This window comes from Condylura cristata, unplaced genomic scaffold (genome assembly GCF_000260355.1).
Source record: "Condylura cristata isolate star-nosed mole 26May11 unplaced genomic scaffold, ConCri1.0 scaffold00037, whole genome shotgun sequence".
NCBI classification, from domain to species: Eukaryota; Metazoa; Chordata; class Mammalia; order Eulipotyphla; family Talpidae; genus Condylura; species Condylura cristata.
In genome coordinates, this window is record NW_004567138.1 from 3,818,032 (window position 1) to 3,834,567 (window position 16,536).

General features: G+C 40.2%; 1 protein-coding gene across 1 annotated transcript in view; it reads right to left on the bottom strand.

Moving 5' to 3' along the window:
- Positions 1–932: 932 nt before the first annotated feature.
- Positions 933–16,536, bottom strand: part of NUP153 (nucleoporin 153kDa) — a 60,944-nt gene continuing 45,340 nt past the window's right edge. Inside the window, exons 17-22 of the mRNA XM_004693305.2 lie at positions 14,548–14,742; positions 11,940–12,821; positions 9,072–9,428; positions 8,165–8,437; positions 2,325–2,493; positions 933–2,033 (exon numbers count right to left, since the gene is read on the bottom strand). Coding sequence (XP_004693362.1) covers positions 1,949–2,033; positions 2,325–2,493; positions 8,165–8,437; positions 9,072–9,428; positions 11,940–12,821; positions 14,548–14,742 — 1,961 coding nt within the window. The 3' untranslated portion in view covers positions 933–1,948. The remainder of the gene's footprint in view (positions 2,034–2,324; positions 2,494–8,164; positions 8,438–9,071; positions 9,429–11,939; positions 12,822–14,547; positions 14,743–16,536) is intronic.

Sequence of the window (16,536 nt, forward strand, 5' to 3'; positions counted from 1 at the left end):
AGTACAGAAATGTCTGTTGGGCTTGACGCTGCACTACCAGCCTGGATGTAGACGAGAGATGCCAAGTACATCTGAGAATCATGGCAGTCAAAACGGAGAAAACAAGTTCCCAGTCCTGCACACAGCCTCACTGACTTCATTTTGGGGGCCAAAGTACTTCATTTTAAAAACAAATCACCTGAAGTGTGGCTGCAAGTCATGTCTTTAAAATAGAAACATTTCTAGCACATTTAAGAAAACTTTCCAAGTGTAAACCCTAATTATTTCCATCCATATGGGCTAAAAATGAACTTTCCAAAACTGAAACCAGAGATTTCCGTTTACTTCTAGCATTCACTGTTACTATTTGCCATGTCAACATGTAGAAGAGAATATTAAATACAAAACTTCTATTCCAACATTTGATGATAGCTGAGATTATTTTCAATAAAAATATTTTTCATTGGAAACAAAGCAGAGAAGCTCTTAAACATTCCAACTTTCTAAATTTAGACTCCAATCCAGAAGCCAGCACAAAGTAATCATGCACTCATATTGAAAAATAAAATCATCAAAAGCTGTCCCAAGAGTCCTATGCCCCAAAGCCAATAAAAAGAAACTTAGCTTTTAAATTTTGGTAAGACAATCCAAAAACAGATGTGTCTCTTCAAGAACATCTACCAAGGAAGATACAAGTACAAAAGAGAAATGGTTGTGTTTAGTTTCAACTTTTAAAAAGGTATGTCAAATTATAGGCAAAGTAGGCATGAATCCTAGCACCAAAAAACAAGGTACCTTCATATGTTGCAAATTCAGAAACTCCTTCATTTGGTTGGCCAAATCACCTCAATGCATTCTTCGTGATTCCTCTCGTAACTCACCATTGGTAACCTTTATAAAAAGGTTTCCTTCCACTAACTATGTAACTGCAATAGGAGTTAACACTAGAACAAAAAGTATTTCATAATTTTTTATTGATGGCATTTATCCCATGGTTTAACATGTTAATTATACTGTAATAAACATGGCTTTAATATTAAACTTTCCTTATTATCCAAAGTCACCACAGTCCATTTCAGTAAATATAAAAATATATGCTTAATACTTTGTACAATACTGGTTTTTGGTCCAAACAAAAATGGATCAGAAAAGCCAATAAATTCATTTTAAGAATCCCCAATTTTTTTTAAAGATTTCCAAATGGATTTAGGCAACTTTGAATAATGGGATTTACATAATAAAATCTGAGACAAGACTAAACAAACAACAAAAAAAATTCTAACAAAATTAAAATTTCAAGTTCACAGATTTATGTTATGCCAAAGAAGTACAGAAACAAAATTGTATTTACACGTTTCATAATAAAATAATGAAAAAGGCAAGACAGGTGATAGAAGAATGAAAATATAGAAAGAGCATATAATTATTAAATGGAGAAGGAACTAGATCTAACAAGTCCTTTCATGGACCATTCTTTAATCAGGCTTCCTCTATCAGAAAACTTTAGTGCACAACACACCCAACTCACTTACTTCACACATACACCGGCACAAACTCAGCATAAAAATCATTCAACATCCTCTAATCTATACAGAATTCCTCAGATATAATTACAATTTCTACGCGCTCCATAAACGTGTTATCAACACACAGAGCGGTGCAGACAAAGAGGTTCTATACAAAGCCATTCGCTGAGCAGACTATATTCCTGGGTTCAGCCAGCCTATGCCAAATCAGTAAATAATTTGCTGGATCATAAAATATTTTTGCTGAAGAATCAAGTCACCAGTCTAAGTAGTATCTTAAAAAGGGGTGGGGGAGGAAGGGGCTTTGTAAAGAAAGAAAACTCCAAAATTAAAGAGGTCCTTAGGCAAATCTGACTTGAGACAACCCCACATGTGGGCGGGCCGGTACGTGAAAGCAGGGCACCAGCTGTTGCGAAACCGTTGGGTTCACACCAGTGTGATCTTTATTTCTTGCGCCTAACAGCAGTCTTTATTTTGCGACCAGAAACTGAAGTTCCAGAAGAAGAAAACATGTTTTTCCCATTTGACCTGTAAAAAATACAAACTTCATGTGACATGGTGCTCAGATGACACTTCAGATTCCTAACAACGATGAACAGGAATGAGGCCAATGAGCAGGGCGGAGAGAAGGGAGCCAGTTTCTACTGCCACTTTCACTTTCCCGCCCGCTCACAACCCCCCGCCGTGCCCCTCAGGGGACGGCCCTCCAGGCTGCTGCAGGGAACAGGCTTCCCCATGCAGGTGCACTGGGCTGGATTAAACCACACCTCGGGCATGCGCAGGGCGCCACCCTGTGCTCTCCAGGGTACGTTCCCTTACCCCACTGTAAACGCTGCTGAGGACTGGCTGAAGGGAAACCCCCCTGAGCTGGAAGGCTGGGCCGGTGCCGCGGGTGTGCTAGGGTTTGCACCAAATGTGAATACTCCTGACGTGCTGTTGTTGGCGAAGTTGAAATTTGTACTGCTGCTGCCAAACTGGAAAACTGAACCTACGAGAGTTAAAGCAGAAAAACACATTAACATAAAAATAACGTTTCCAAGCAGCACCTCTGACTTTTACACACCGAGGGCATGTTAAGGGTTCTCTTGTAGTCACATAGTTTGAAGACCAAGTATTTTCCGCACCGTACAGCACACACTCGGCACCCTCTCCTACAAGAGACACAGCTCACTGTGGCCAAGAGCAAAGGGCTGAGTGCATCTCTGGTTGTAGATAGCAGAACCAACTCACAGTTAGCTTTATGTTCTTCAAAAACTGCATTAAAATATCAGTAAACTGAGCATCCCTGGTGGCGCAAAGGGTTAAAGTGCAGCACTATGAAGCTGGCCACAGTTGGCTCCATGAGTTCCAGCCCGGCCAGGGAGTGACCCACCGGGCACAGCAGACCTCTGTCTCACCCACTGCCCCCCTCAGCTGTGCATTTCAATAGATCTGCCTATTCTGCCCCCCGCTACTGTCTCTGGTGAGTCCTCTCACCATCCCTGCACCTCTGGCCTGTACCCCAGTTCTGTATGCCTAATAAATAACTTAAAAAAAATCTATCAGTAGAGTTTTTGTTTTGTTTTGTTTTGTTTTTTTACAAAGCTGGGTGGAGGAGACAACAAAACTGAGCAGCTCAAAAGCTCACTGGAGTCAGTTTGTTAAACCAGCCAGAGGGAAAACACATGGGCCAGTTCACTCACACACAGCCCCAAAGACCACGGCTCTGGGACCTGCACGCAGGTGAACAAATGAAGACAGAACACCTGCTTAAGATTCAGGCACCCCAAGCAATCTCTTCCTCATACTCCATTAAGCAGAACTTAACCTACTACAGGCAACTCTGGCCAGGGGGCGTCACAAACAGTTCAAAGAGGGTCAAGAGTCAGTGGATACCCAGGCCCTGAATGTGCGACGTCCTCCCCTACCGCTCCTGCAACAATGGTGATATGCAGTATACGTACCTCCAGGGAAACACTAGAACAATGAATGTTCTTTGGGAAATCTGATCATCTAGAAGAACAGATTTAAGATACACAAATATCTAGGTCTTCCCAAAGACAGTTCAGTCAGATAACCTACAAAGAAACTCAAGACCTTTATAAGCCCTACCCATGTGAGAAGAACTATGAAGTGCATTTGGTGTCCTGCGTTAAGATGTGAACAGAATGGAAGAAAACATTTACAAATATATACCTGAAGATCAGCTAATAGCCAAAAAATATATGGTTTACAAAAGCAATAAAAAATGTTTAATGAATAAAATTTTATGATTGATAAAATATGAATAAAATGATATGAATAAAATTGTCTAAAAATCATATACAAATAGCTATCAAGTACATTAAAAGATGTTCAATATCACTAACCATCAGGGAAATGCTAAGTGATCCTATGGTGATGGCACATGGGTGATGTGATGATGGGGAGCCCACAGGGATTACAACTGAGATGGAAAACGGCACAAAATGATGTAAAAATAAACTATTATTTAAAAAATAATAATAATAACACTAAGTGATCATCACACACCTATGAGATTAGCGATCATCAAAAAGACAAGAACAAGAGTTGGCAAGGACGCAGAGAGAAGGGAGTCCTTGGGCACTCATGGAGGGAGTCAGCTGGGGCAGACACCAGGAACACAGAAGGAGCAGTACCTACGTGGTTTCACTTACATGAGGCACCAAAAGAGCCATTCATTCACAGAAACAGAAGAATGTTGGCTGCTAGGGAGGGGGAAGAAGAGGAAATGGGTAAATGAAGAATTGCTGTTTACTAGTATGAAAGTTCAGTCAGGTAAAACAAGTTCTAGCAATCAGTCACAATGAAGAAAAGCAATTTGGGGAAAGCTAAGCAAAACCTTTATTTAAAAAAAAATAACATCCTCTGTGGAGAAAAACGAACTCTCCTGCACTGCTGGATGCAAACTAGTACAACCACTATGGAAAACTGTTCGGAGGTTCCTCAAACTGCTAAACATGGAGCTTCCCTACGACCCAGCAATCCCACTCCTAGGTATCTACCCAAAAGACACAAAAACACTGATTGAAAAAGATACCTGCACCCCCATGTTTACTGCTGCTTTATTCACAAATGGAAAGATATGGAAACAGCCCAAATGCCCAAAAATGGATGACTGGATTAAAAAAGATGTAGTACATATACACAATGGAATATTACTCAGCAACCAAAAAAAAAAAGAAAGAAAGAAACACATGTCTTTTGCAGCAACATGGATGGAACTGAAAAAGATCATGCTTCGTGAAATAAGACAGAAAGAAAAGGAAAAATCCCGGATGGTTTCTCTCATAGCAGTAATATAACGGAACAGGTGAGAAAATAATGATCATGATGAACAGCTATAAACCAGAGACATTTTGTGGGGATGGAGTGGGGAATGGGATCAAAAACAGTGGGGGGAGGGAAAGGCACTGGACTATGGTAATGGCACATGGGTGATATGGTGATGGGAAACCCAAGGGGATTGCAAATAAAATGGAAGATGCACAAAATGATGTAAAATAAACTAATATATATATATATCTTATATATATATGTACACACACACACACACATATAACATCCTCAAGTGCGCAATAATTAACACTTCTGAAAACAGAAAAAAATCTTCAAAGAAATTATTCAAAAAAGTTTCCAAGACTAGAAGTTCACACAAGGACACACCACATTCCTTACACAATCAATGCATTAAAATGGATCCAGATCAAGGAATAATAAGTCAGAACACTGAAGACAAAAGATTCTAAAGAGATCCCAGAAAGAAGAAACAGATCAGAAACGAAAATCAAAACAAAAAACACTTCAAAAGCAAATATGCAGGCCCTCCCTGGTGCTGCAAGGGGTTAAGATGCAGCACTATAAAGCTCTCTGCAGCCACTGTGGCCTGAGTTCAATCCCCAGCCTGGGAGCTGACCCACATGGCCCAGCAGACCTCTCCTGTCTCGCCCACTGCTCCCCTAAGCAGCGTATTTCAGTCAACCTGCTTGTTCTGCTCCCCACTCTGTCTCTAATGAATTCTCTTACTCCCTGCATCTCTGGCCTACAACCCCCAGCTCCTATATTCATAAATACATAAATCTTTTTTTTAAAAAAAGTGATGAGGGGGATTATTTTTAAAAAAGCAAGCATGGGCCCTCCCTGGTGGCGCAGCGGGTTAAAGCACAGCACTAAGAAGCTTAAGCCACTTCTGCATGAGTTCGATCCCCGCCTGCCCCGGAGAAGATCCACATGGTGCAGCAGACCTCTCCTGCTGCTCCCCTCAGCAGTGTACTTTGTCGATCTGCCTGTTCTGTTCCCCGCTCTGTTCTGTCTCTGGTGAAGCCTCTCACCCTCCACATCTCTGGCCTGTACCCCAGTTCTGTATGAATAAATAAATAAATAAATATTTAAAAAAAAAAAAAAGGCAAGCATAAGATTTGGAAGTACCCAGTAAAGAAAAACTTAAAAAATTACAAAAGTGATTTCTAATCTCAGTATATTCAAACATATGAGTGAAAGAAAGATCCTTCCAGAAATATAAGGTCTCAAAGTTTTCTTCCCTGAATCCTTAAGAAATCACTGGAAGATGTATCCTACAAAATGGAGGGCTTGAATAAGGAGGAAGATTAACACAACATCCCAAATAAACCATGAACTTTTTTAAGAGGGAGGAAGCTAAAAGAAATCTCCAAGAAGGATAAAGGTCATCCCATATGCCCAGTGCAACTGCAGGCTAAGAAATCCCAGGGGGAGGAGCAGGTTAGAAGATGCTGTGAGAAATGTCTTCCAGATACTGAAAATACTGAGATATTAAAAAGAAAAAGAAGGGAGATCTACACAAGTGGAAAAAGAGCTAAAGTTTTAACTAATGACAAGTACAGAGGAAATGTTAAAGAGAGGGAAACAAAATGCTTGAGAAACAAAATTCTGTATAGGAAAGAAAACGTGTATAGGTAGAACTTACATACTCCTAATAGTGATTTAACACATAGTGTCACTGTGTTAGACAGATGGAAATGTGTCTAACCTCTGTGAAGGCTACACTTACGAGGCTCCCCCGTGGCCCGGGCTTAGTCTCAGCACTATCACCTCTGTGGCCTAGTTCAGTCCCAGATCAGGGAGCTAACCTACATATTGTGCAGCAGATTACAATAAAAACATTCTGTCTGTCCCTCTCGCCTCTCGCAGCTCTGGCTTACATTCCAGTTCTCCTATAACATAGAAAAAGAAGGGCCCTCCGCAGTGGTGCAGCGGGTCGGAGCGCTGTACTGCAAAGCTAAGTCAAGCTGTAGCTGCTTCAGAGAGAGTTCTATCCCTGCCCGGAGGTGACCCACATGGTGGAGCAGACCTCTGCAGTCTTGCCCGCTGCTCCCCTCAGCAGTGTACTTTGTTGATTTGCCTGTTCTGCTCCCCACTCTGAATCCCCTTACCCCACCGCACCTGTGTACCCCATTTCTGTATGCATAATCTTTTTTTTAAAAAAAGAAAGCTCCAATGTCCAATTCTAGTATCCAGAATACATAAAGAAGCCCTACACGTCAAACGAATAAACAAAACAAGAACCAAGTAAAAAGTGGGGGGAAAATACAAAAGAACTCACAAAAAGATGAACTGAAGTAAAAGGTTGTATAGGTTACCGTACAAAATAGAGGTAGGCTCTGTATTACCTTCTAAGATAGGAACTATATACAACTCCCCAGGGCACGCACCCTAGATAAACATGCACTGTGTGTCCTCAAGGGGACTAGAATGCACACAGCTACATTTGCTAATTAAACTAAGAACAACTCAAACACTCATCAACAGTATACAAATAGACAGTATACAAATAACTGGGTGGTATAGTCATCCAGTGATTGACTCTATAGCAATGGAAGTTACCTACGTGCACATGCACTAACACAAAAGAACTTTACAAACAAGAGTGAAAATAACTGAAGCATTGAATGCAGTAATTTGAGGATCAGGCAAAAGGATCTTCTCTACAAATGACTGCATCAGCAGTTAATTTTAACTAAAGGCTAAGAAAAATGATTATCATAAAAGTCAACACATTGGTAGAGGAAAGAAAGAAAAAGGAATGTGATCGGAAAGGTAAACAGAAAAGGTTCCTGGAAGGTGAAGTGCTTGCTTCAACATCACACTGTTCCCTTATGCTTCATGCTTTTCTATTTCACAAGGAAAATATACCCAGTGTAATTGTAGGGAAATATGTCATTATAATACAATGCAATTAGTCATACTTTAAAAGTCACAGGAACATGTACTCAAATACGCAAGTCAAATGAAAGATTAGATCATCCAACAGGAAACAGTATAGGACCAGTCCACTGGATTATGCCCAGAAAGTTACTGAGATGGGGTATGACTTCTGGCAGTCAGACAAATTGTAAGAGAGAACAAATTGAAATCTACACTGAAGTGTTCCAAAATTCAAATGAGGAGAATGTAGAACTGAATGAGTCCAGTACCTGAATCAAAGGATAAGATTTTGATCAAACATCCTAACCCCTTAAAAATGTTTAATTGTGTGGAAGTTGGGAATCCTATTTATAGCCTAAATATATACTCTTTGTTATGCCAAGTACAAACACATACAAAAAAAAGCTCACAAAGAAGTAAAAGTACAGGTAAGCAAGTAAGCAGAGACACCAACTACATTACCACGCTACACTTACTGGAATTGGGAGCTGTCCCAGAGCCAAACGCAGACTGACTGGGCTGCTGTCCAAACACAGGGGGCTGGCTGCTGCTTGACACGGCTCCAAAAGTAGGTGGTGCGGGCTGAGAACCAGCAGAAAATAACGTGGCCGTAGATGATATAGCTCCAAAGCCTTGGGAATTAGGTTGGCTTACACCTTGGCTTTGTCCAAATGTTGGAGTTTGGTTAGCACCAAATGCTGGACTGGCAGCTGGTGCTGAAGGTGCAGTGCCAAATACAAAGGAGGACCCTAGAGAGGCAGAAACACGCTTCAACCATCATGATAATCAACACGAGATAATCCTCAAACCCTATACACTCAAAAACAAAAATTTTAAGTTTCTCTTCAGACTTTGACCTTGCTGAACAAATCCCAATGAGACAAATTTTGAAGGATGATTAATAATTCTCTACCATTTGATATAAAACAGTATGAATCCATATTTTAAAAACAAAAACACGGTATTCTCTCGTGGTGCAACAGGTTAAAGTGCAGCACCATGAAGCTCGCCATAGCCGCTGCACCCCAAGTTCAATCCCCGCCCAGGGACGTGGCCCAATATCCAGCAGACGTCTCCTGACCCACCCGCTGCTCCCCTCAGCAATGTACTTTGTCGATCTGTCTCTGGTGAACCCTCTTGCCACTCCTAAACCTCCGGCCTGTACCCCCGTTCTATCTGCAGAAATACTACATCTTTAAAAAAAACTTATTAACATCTCCCAATCTTTACAGCACAAAGTTTCAGAAAACAGAGTTAGGAAGACAAGTTTTAACACACAGCAGAAATCAGCCGAAGCTGTACACATGTACATACTAGTGAAACGAGGACAAATACCTAGTAAGCTAACTACTACACAAGTGAGTATGCTTTCTGAAAATGTACCTGCAGAGCTGGACGCGGTAGTAGCTCCAAAGCTGAAGCCAGAGGCTGCAGTATTACTACTGTTGGCTCCTGGACCAAAGACAAAGGGGGTGACGGTTGTGCCCGAGCTAGATGTGGTTGCTGGTTTGCTCTCTGGCGGAAACAGCAAGGACTGAGATGTGCTGCATTCAGCAGAGTTACCGAAGGCAGAGCTGCTCACAGGGTTGCTGGCCTGTCCAAACACAAAGGCGGTCACAGGTGCACTGGAGGAAGTGGTGGAACTACCAAATATGCCACTGCCAGCTGAAGTAGCTGGTGTGCTTGAACTAGAGGAATTATTGTTCAAGAAACTAAAAACTGGCTTTGCTGCACCTTGATCTGTAAGACAGAAATTAAGAAACAAAAATCTTTAAGAACAAAGTAATCCCAGAAAACATTTTTTGCCTAATGTACAAGCTAGTTAAATCCAGTTCTAAGTACATATTGCAGTTTGATAAATTCTGTTTGGCAGATTTAGATGGTGAGAGACAACAGTACTTCAATCATTTTATTTTGTAATTTGTTAGCAAGGTTATTCAATTTATCTGAATGATAGCCAGTTTCCTCTGTAGAGCTGCACTAATGCATAATTTGTAACTCCACTTCTGACTTGTTAAATTTCTGCATGAATGGGCCCTCCCTGGTGGCGTAGCAGGTTGGAGCACAGCACTGCAAAGCTAGCCACAGCCGCTGCAGTGCAAGTTTGATCCCCGCCCCCGAGGTGACCCACATGGTGGGCTGACCTCTCTGACCCGCCTGCTGCTCCCCTCAGCAGTGTACTTCGTCCATCTGCTTCTTCTGCTCCCCACCCTGTCTTTGGTGAATCCTCTTACGGCCCCTGCACCTCTGACATGTAACCCCAGTGCTGTATACATAAATAGATAAAATCTTAATAAAAAAAAAAAAAAAACCTTCTGCATATATGCCTGTACACTTTTTCTTCTATAGTTACCATTAGTTTTAATTATTATCGCTTTACTACTGGTTTGATATTAGTACAACAAACCTGATTGTGTGTCTGCCCTTCCACCCAAAATTTTCTTGTGCATTTTCCCTTTATGTGACTTTTTGCTACTAGTTCCAGTTTGTTAAACTTCACAAAAGTTCCTCCAAGAAGTGAACTTATTCTGGGTTTAGGGATGAAGGGAAAGGAAAGAATATTCTCATGAAAAAGTATTAGTTTTATGTGCTTTTAATTATTAAGGAACATTATAGGTAATGACACTGTTATAAAATACAAACTCGAAAGGTTATGCTCTCCATTTATTTATTGCTGGTATGGGGAAAACTTTTAGGTTTTTATTTTCTTTCAAAGTTGTTTTTAAATTTCCAAGTAAACATTTCAGGGAAAAAAAAAACTTTTCTAGTTAATTTTTCATTTTCTGTTTCCAATTTATTATTCAAAGTGTTCTTGGTTATCCAACTTTTGAGTCTTTTTTTTTTTTTTTTTGCCTGAAAACATCTATTGTTTTTTCCCTATGCTTGAACAATATAGTGAGTTATAAAATTCTAGGCTCAGGGCCCTCCCTGGTCAAAGAAAACACTATGAAACTATCCGAAGCCACTGCAGCATGAGTTTGATTCCCCACCAGGGAGGTGACCCACATGGCTTAGAGGACCTCTCTTGACCCTCTGTTGCTCCCCTCCGCAGTGTTATGAGTCAATCTGCCTGTTCTGCTACTCACTCTGCCTCTGGTGAATCCTCTCACTCATACACCATCCCTCCTGTCCTCCACATTCTCTGGGCTGTACCTCAGTCCTTGCATGCATAAATTAAATAAATCTTAAAAAAAAATTATAGGCTAAGGTCATTTTTACATTGAAGGCACAATCTGCTATGTTTTAGCACCTGATGTTATAAGTTATAGTCTGATGGTAATCTGGCTCCTATTTGCCGCCCCCCTCCCCAAAAGAGCTTTTCTCTGGGTAATTCCAGAAATTTGATATCGGTGTCCTAAAATCTCACCATCACTCTTTGTCAATAAGAGCTATTTCCACTTTTAAGACCAGTATCACACTTTAGATCTATGAAAATTTCTTATCATTCATTTGACACTTCTTGATCACTGTGCTTATCTTCTCAGCACTTGTATTGCAATGAAACTTGTGGATCTAGCTTGGATCAGTCACACTTTTGCAGTGCATCCTGGAAAATTCCAGTTCATTGATCTAATGAACTTTTTTCTGTTACCCTGTCCACAGAATTTATTTCACTAACCATGTTTATAATTTTCAAAAATGCTTTCATTTTTCTTTAAGGTGTTAGTTGTCGAAATCACCTTATTTCTAAAGTATTAATTGTATTTGCTGCTTATTTTTAAGTGCCTGATGTGTGTATATGTGATTGTGTGTGTGCCTGTGTGTGTGAGAAAGAGAGAGAAAGAGAGAATCATAGGTATTTGGAACATTAAAACTGAGGCCTGGGCTCTCCCTAGTGGTGCAACGGGTTAAAATACTATATTATGAAGCTCTCTAAAGCCACTGCAGCACAAGTTCAATCCCTGCCCAGGGAGATGACCCACAGGGCACAGCAGACCTCTCCTTGCCCACCCGCTGCTCCCCTCAGCAGGTTACTTTGTTGATCTGCCTGTTCAGCTCCCCACTGTCTCTGGTGAATCCTTTCACCCACCACACCTCTGGCCTGTATCCCAGGTTCTGTAAGCATAAATAAATAAATCTTTAAAAAAAAAAAATTAAGCACTTGGTTCCTTCCTGGAGAGTCCTGTATCATTACTCTCTCTCTCATCTATGCTCAGGGTTTAAAACATTCCTTGCATTTGTCAAGATAACAAAGACATCTTACTAAAAAAAAAAAAAAAAAAAAAGGCTTTAATAGGCTTTAATACTTACCAGCTGTAGTATTGGCTTGCGCTCCAAAAGCAAAAGTGGCTTTTGCTGGCTGCTGCTCAGATTCCTTCTCTGATGGTTTGGCCACACTGAAACTAAAGGTCGGCTTTGAAGAACTCTCATCTTTGGTTTGTTCTGAATTCCCAAAGGAAAACACTGGTTGACACTTTGGCTCTTCATTGTCAGTTTTCTTCCCGAACACTAGAGAAGTAGAAGTGACAGGTTCTTGCTGTTTCTCTTCTGTCCTCCCCAAAGCAAACAACGCGGCAGATGGCAAGGGAGTAGGCGCCACACTGCCAAAGCCGAACCCTCCTCTGGCGGCGGGGGGTTCTTCTTTCTTTGCTTCCAATGTCTTACAAGTGAAAGGAGCCACTGAGACACTCTTGGTCTCTACAGTTCCAAAACTGAAGCTGCTCTTACTCTCAGAAGTCACAGAGGTCACTGTGGTACTAGCAGCAGGGGGAGCGGGGTTAATCACACCTGTACCAAAGCTAAAACCTGCAGATGAAGATTTAGAGAGTCCCTCTTTCTTTTCTTGCTGTCCAAGATTAGACACTCCAAACTGAAAAGGAGATAAAGAAGCTGGACTGTTAAAGCCAGAAGAAAGTCCAAACTTAAAATTATTATCATTCTTATTGTCTTTTTTAACTTCTTCAGGATTAGACTCAGAAGAAACCCCAAATTTAAAATCACCTATTGGTTTAGAAAATTGAAAGCCTTCACTCATGGGGTTGGACCCACAATCTGATGTCACATCAATTTTGAAGCCTCCCTGATCTCCAAATTTAAAATTTCCAGTGTTTGTTAAAGTCTGAGAGGGTGACGGGATACCAAATTTGAAGGATGAGGCTGCTGGGTTGGAAGATGAGGAAGCTGTGCCGAAGCCTTGAGAGAGAGAGAAAGGGAAATTATATCACAAAACTTGTATCATTGTATGCTGTAATAACTGTTCTTATCTACCATTATTGTTAATTTCTTACTGTGACCAATTTGTTCTAATTTGATGCTATTTGTGGTTTCAGACATCCACAAGTGGTCTTGGACCACAGCCCCCCAGGAGAGACGACTGATACAAAATAACAGCATATATGCTTATGGTTTGCAAAAAGAATTCTGAAAAATTTATAAGAAACCAACCATAGTTACTACTTTTGGTAAGGGCAGAAGGATAGAGAGTGGGCCAATGGGGACGAACTTTTCATAGTACATCTTGTAATTTGATTTATTAAAACAATGAATGTCTTATTTATAGAAGCGTTTTAAAACAAATCAGCATCATAAAGCCAGAATGACACGAGTGGAAGCAATATCTAAAAAGATAACCGTATGTTGACAAGATCAAAATCATGGCTTTCATGCTTTTCTGCAGCTAAATACACTAAAAATGACACCTTTGGTTGACTGGTTCAAATCAGTTATCATCTAATAAAGAGTACCAAGCTATTTACTTTACTCTGCTTATCATGTACAAATAAAAATACCTAAAAGTCAAGCTTGACAAGTCGCACTCAGATTTCCCCCTTTAATAACGCTCCATGCCCATTTTCTTTCCCTACGACAGTTGTGTACTGGTTTCTAAACTACATAAGTGATTCAATTAGATAAGAAGCTAAAAATAAAGACGCCAAAACAATTAACTGGCTTTCCCCTCTGCCTCAAGAGTTCCTCCACGGCTTACTAGTATGAGAATAGTACTGTACTATAGGAGAGAAGTGCAGAAGAGAGTCACATGAAGGTAAAAGCTACCAAAAGAGCTGAAATGAACTGGAAAGCAGTGATTTCCAAAAACTACTAAACACAGTTGTTTTCTGGCCAGGTGTATTTCCATTAGTCATGCAATTAAGTGGGCTACAATGTGCATATTCAAAAATGGAAAACACTGGTATCTCACACATGGGAGCTAAGCATTTATAAAATGTTTCTCTGAATTACACAAATGAATACACTGTAGTAGGTCTTATGCAATATGACTGGCTTTTCATCTGAGTCAAAAAAGTTTGAAACCCCTGTTCAAGGTGTAATTACAAGTACATCAAGCTTGGTTTTCTTATTTGAATGCCCTGACAGTCCTCATTACTTCCATACAAAGTGAAATCTTTCTCACATCTCCCTGACTGGCCTTTCAGACCTAAAATCTCTTTTCCAGCTTTTATCAAACTTTGACTGAAGCGTCCTTATATGAAGCAATCCATACAGGAACATGAAGACTTGGAAAAATGTCATCTTCAGATAGTTGAGCATAAATGACTTTGAGAGACTCTTCTGTATTTACACTGAGAGTTATTTGTCTAAGACATCCTCTGGGAAATCAAAGCCCCAAGTCTAGATTTCTCACAGCAAGGTTCTAGGGCTATAAATTCCTGACAAGAATTAACAGTTTTTTTTTTTTTTAAAAGAAATTACAATTTTTAGACTTGGCAATACCCATCTGCAGAAAAGTACTAGCTTATTGCTAACAAGCAAATAATCTGTTATTCAGGTAGAAGTAGCTAAATGTTTCGCTCATTTGACATGATTTCTCAACAGGGATAAAAAATTAAAAAATTAAAGTTACCTGCAAAAATTTCACTTTAAAATGGCAACATAAGCAGCCATTTTACCAACAGCTTACCTTTAAACTCAGATTTTGTGCCTGGCTTTTCACTTTCACATGCTACACATTTGGTAGAATCGGCTTTATTCTGCACTAGGCACACTTCACAGTCCCAGCTTCCCTCAGGTTTCTTGAACATGTCCAATCCTAGACTACCTCCAGAAGGCAGAGAGACAGGGACAGCGCTGCTACTTGTGGCTGGCACTGAACTTCCTAAAAAATGAGGGGGAAAACATTTTTTTTTTTTTTTAAAAAAGAAGAAACCTGAAAATTCTAATTTACATTATATCAATATTACAATGATACCATTAAGTCTAATTAATGCTTCCTATGAAAAGCAGAAATGAAAACAAGTAGATAAGCATCTCAGATTTAAGAGCAGCTCACATCCACCTTATTCAATCATGTGCTACTGTTTACCCCACGTCTGAAATAGCCATGTTTAAAAAAAACCTCACAAATCAATACATAAAGATTAGCTGTCCCTTAAGAATCTTTGCCAAATTTCTTCAAATAGTACAACAGTATAAAACAAAGATATAGGCAATATCCTAACACAGTCACAGACCAGATTCATTTCAAGATTTCAAAACACAGGTCTCTACCTTTAAAGTGATGTGTTGTGCAGAAAAGTATTTTATACCAACTCTGCAATTCAAGTCAATACCACCTACTATGTTCATGTCAAATTTTGCTATTAGCTAGTCATTTAACAGATATTCAACAAGTACCAAAATGTACTTAGGTTCTGGGAACATTAAAATGCTGTTTAACTTCTAAAAGCGTGCATGATTTCAAAAGGAAAAATAGATGAACTCATTCCACCACTATCACCCAGAAGAAAAGTGATAGATGATCTTATGTAAGGGTGAAGAAAAGTGATAGATGATCTCATGTAAGGGTGAAGGAGGGAAGAAAGGCCTAAAGGACAGAAAGAACCACACAGGTGATATTTGAAGTAAAGCCAGAGACTATGTGGAGGTCAGGAGCTAGTACAGGACAGCTGGCTCAGAAAGCCTAAGACATGGAGGAATCCAGTGTTCACTTATCCAGCTGTCAGGTGTGTAACTTGAGGCTCCATCTTTGATCCGCTGCCCTTTTTACAAGCTCTTGTCTACTTCAATGGTGACTATATGCCCACTTCTGAGCTGAACCCCTATAGTTTCTTTGTTGGTAGTTGAACTATGGACTACTAGATTACCTTGGCTAGAGGGCACCACCAACTTTCGTATTTTTCAAATCTATTTCATTCCCTTTTCTTGACCCTTCCACTGCCATGAGTCCAACCCACGCCACCCCACCCACTGGTCTTCTTCCCCTGAAATCCAGCCTTCTAAGAAGCGACTAGTGTCATAACAGTATTTTCTTTTCCTCTCTGGTTATTCCTTTAAAAGAGTAATTGCTCTAAGGTTTTACTCCTGTACTTCTGAACTTAGGAAGAGTTCAATTTTAGGACTTCTTCTCTACTCCACTCATTCACCTTATAGCACCTCCAGTTCCACAACCTATTTGAAACCTATGGGCTAATGACTCCCAAATCTGTGTATCTCAAGCTCTGAGGGTTCAGGGTCAGTATCTTGTATCTGAATGTCAACTATGGCAGCCTGAAATCAACATGTCTTCAACTATTTTACACCCCTTACCCTTTAGCTATTTCACAGTACACATCACTATTATTTTACCTATATGACTGATGATGCAACTTCCTAATCCCTTTTCTGGTCTCCAAAGTTTGTTATCTTCAAAATCGATGCTCCAAAAAGCAAATGAAATTTATCACAAAATAAATCAAAGTAATACAAAGGAGACTGTATCACTCCTCTACTTAAAATCATCATTCATCATTTGGGCCTCCCTAGGTGGCCCAGCGCTATCAAGATATGGCACCCACTGCAGCATGAGTTCGACCCCTGGCCAAGGATGTGACTCATGTGACAGCAGACCTCTCCTGTCTCGCCCATTGCCCCCCTTAGCAGTGTATTTCAGTCATTCCACCTGTTTTGCTCC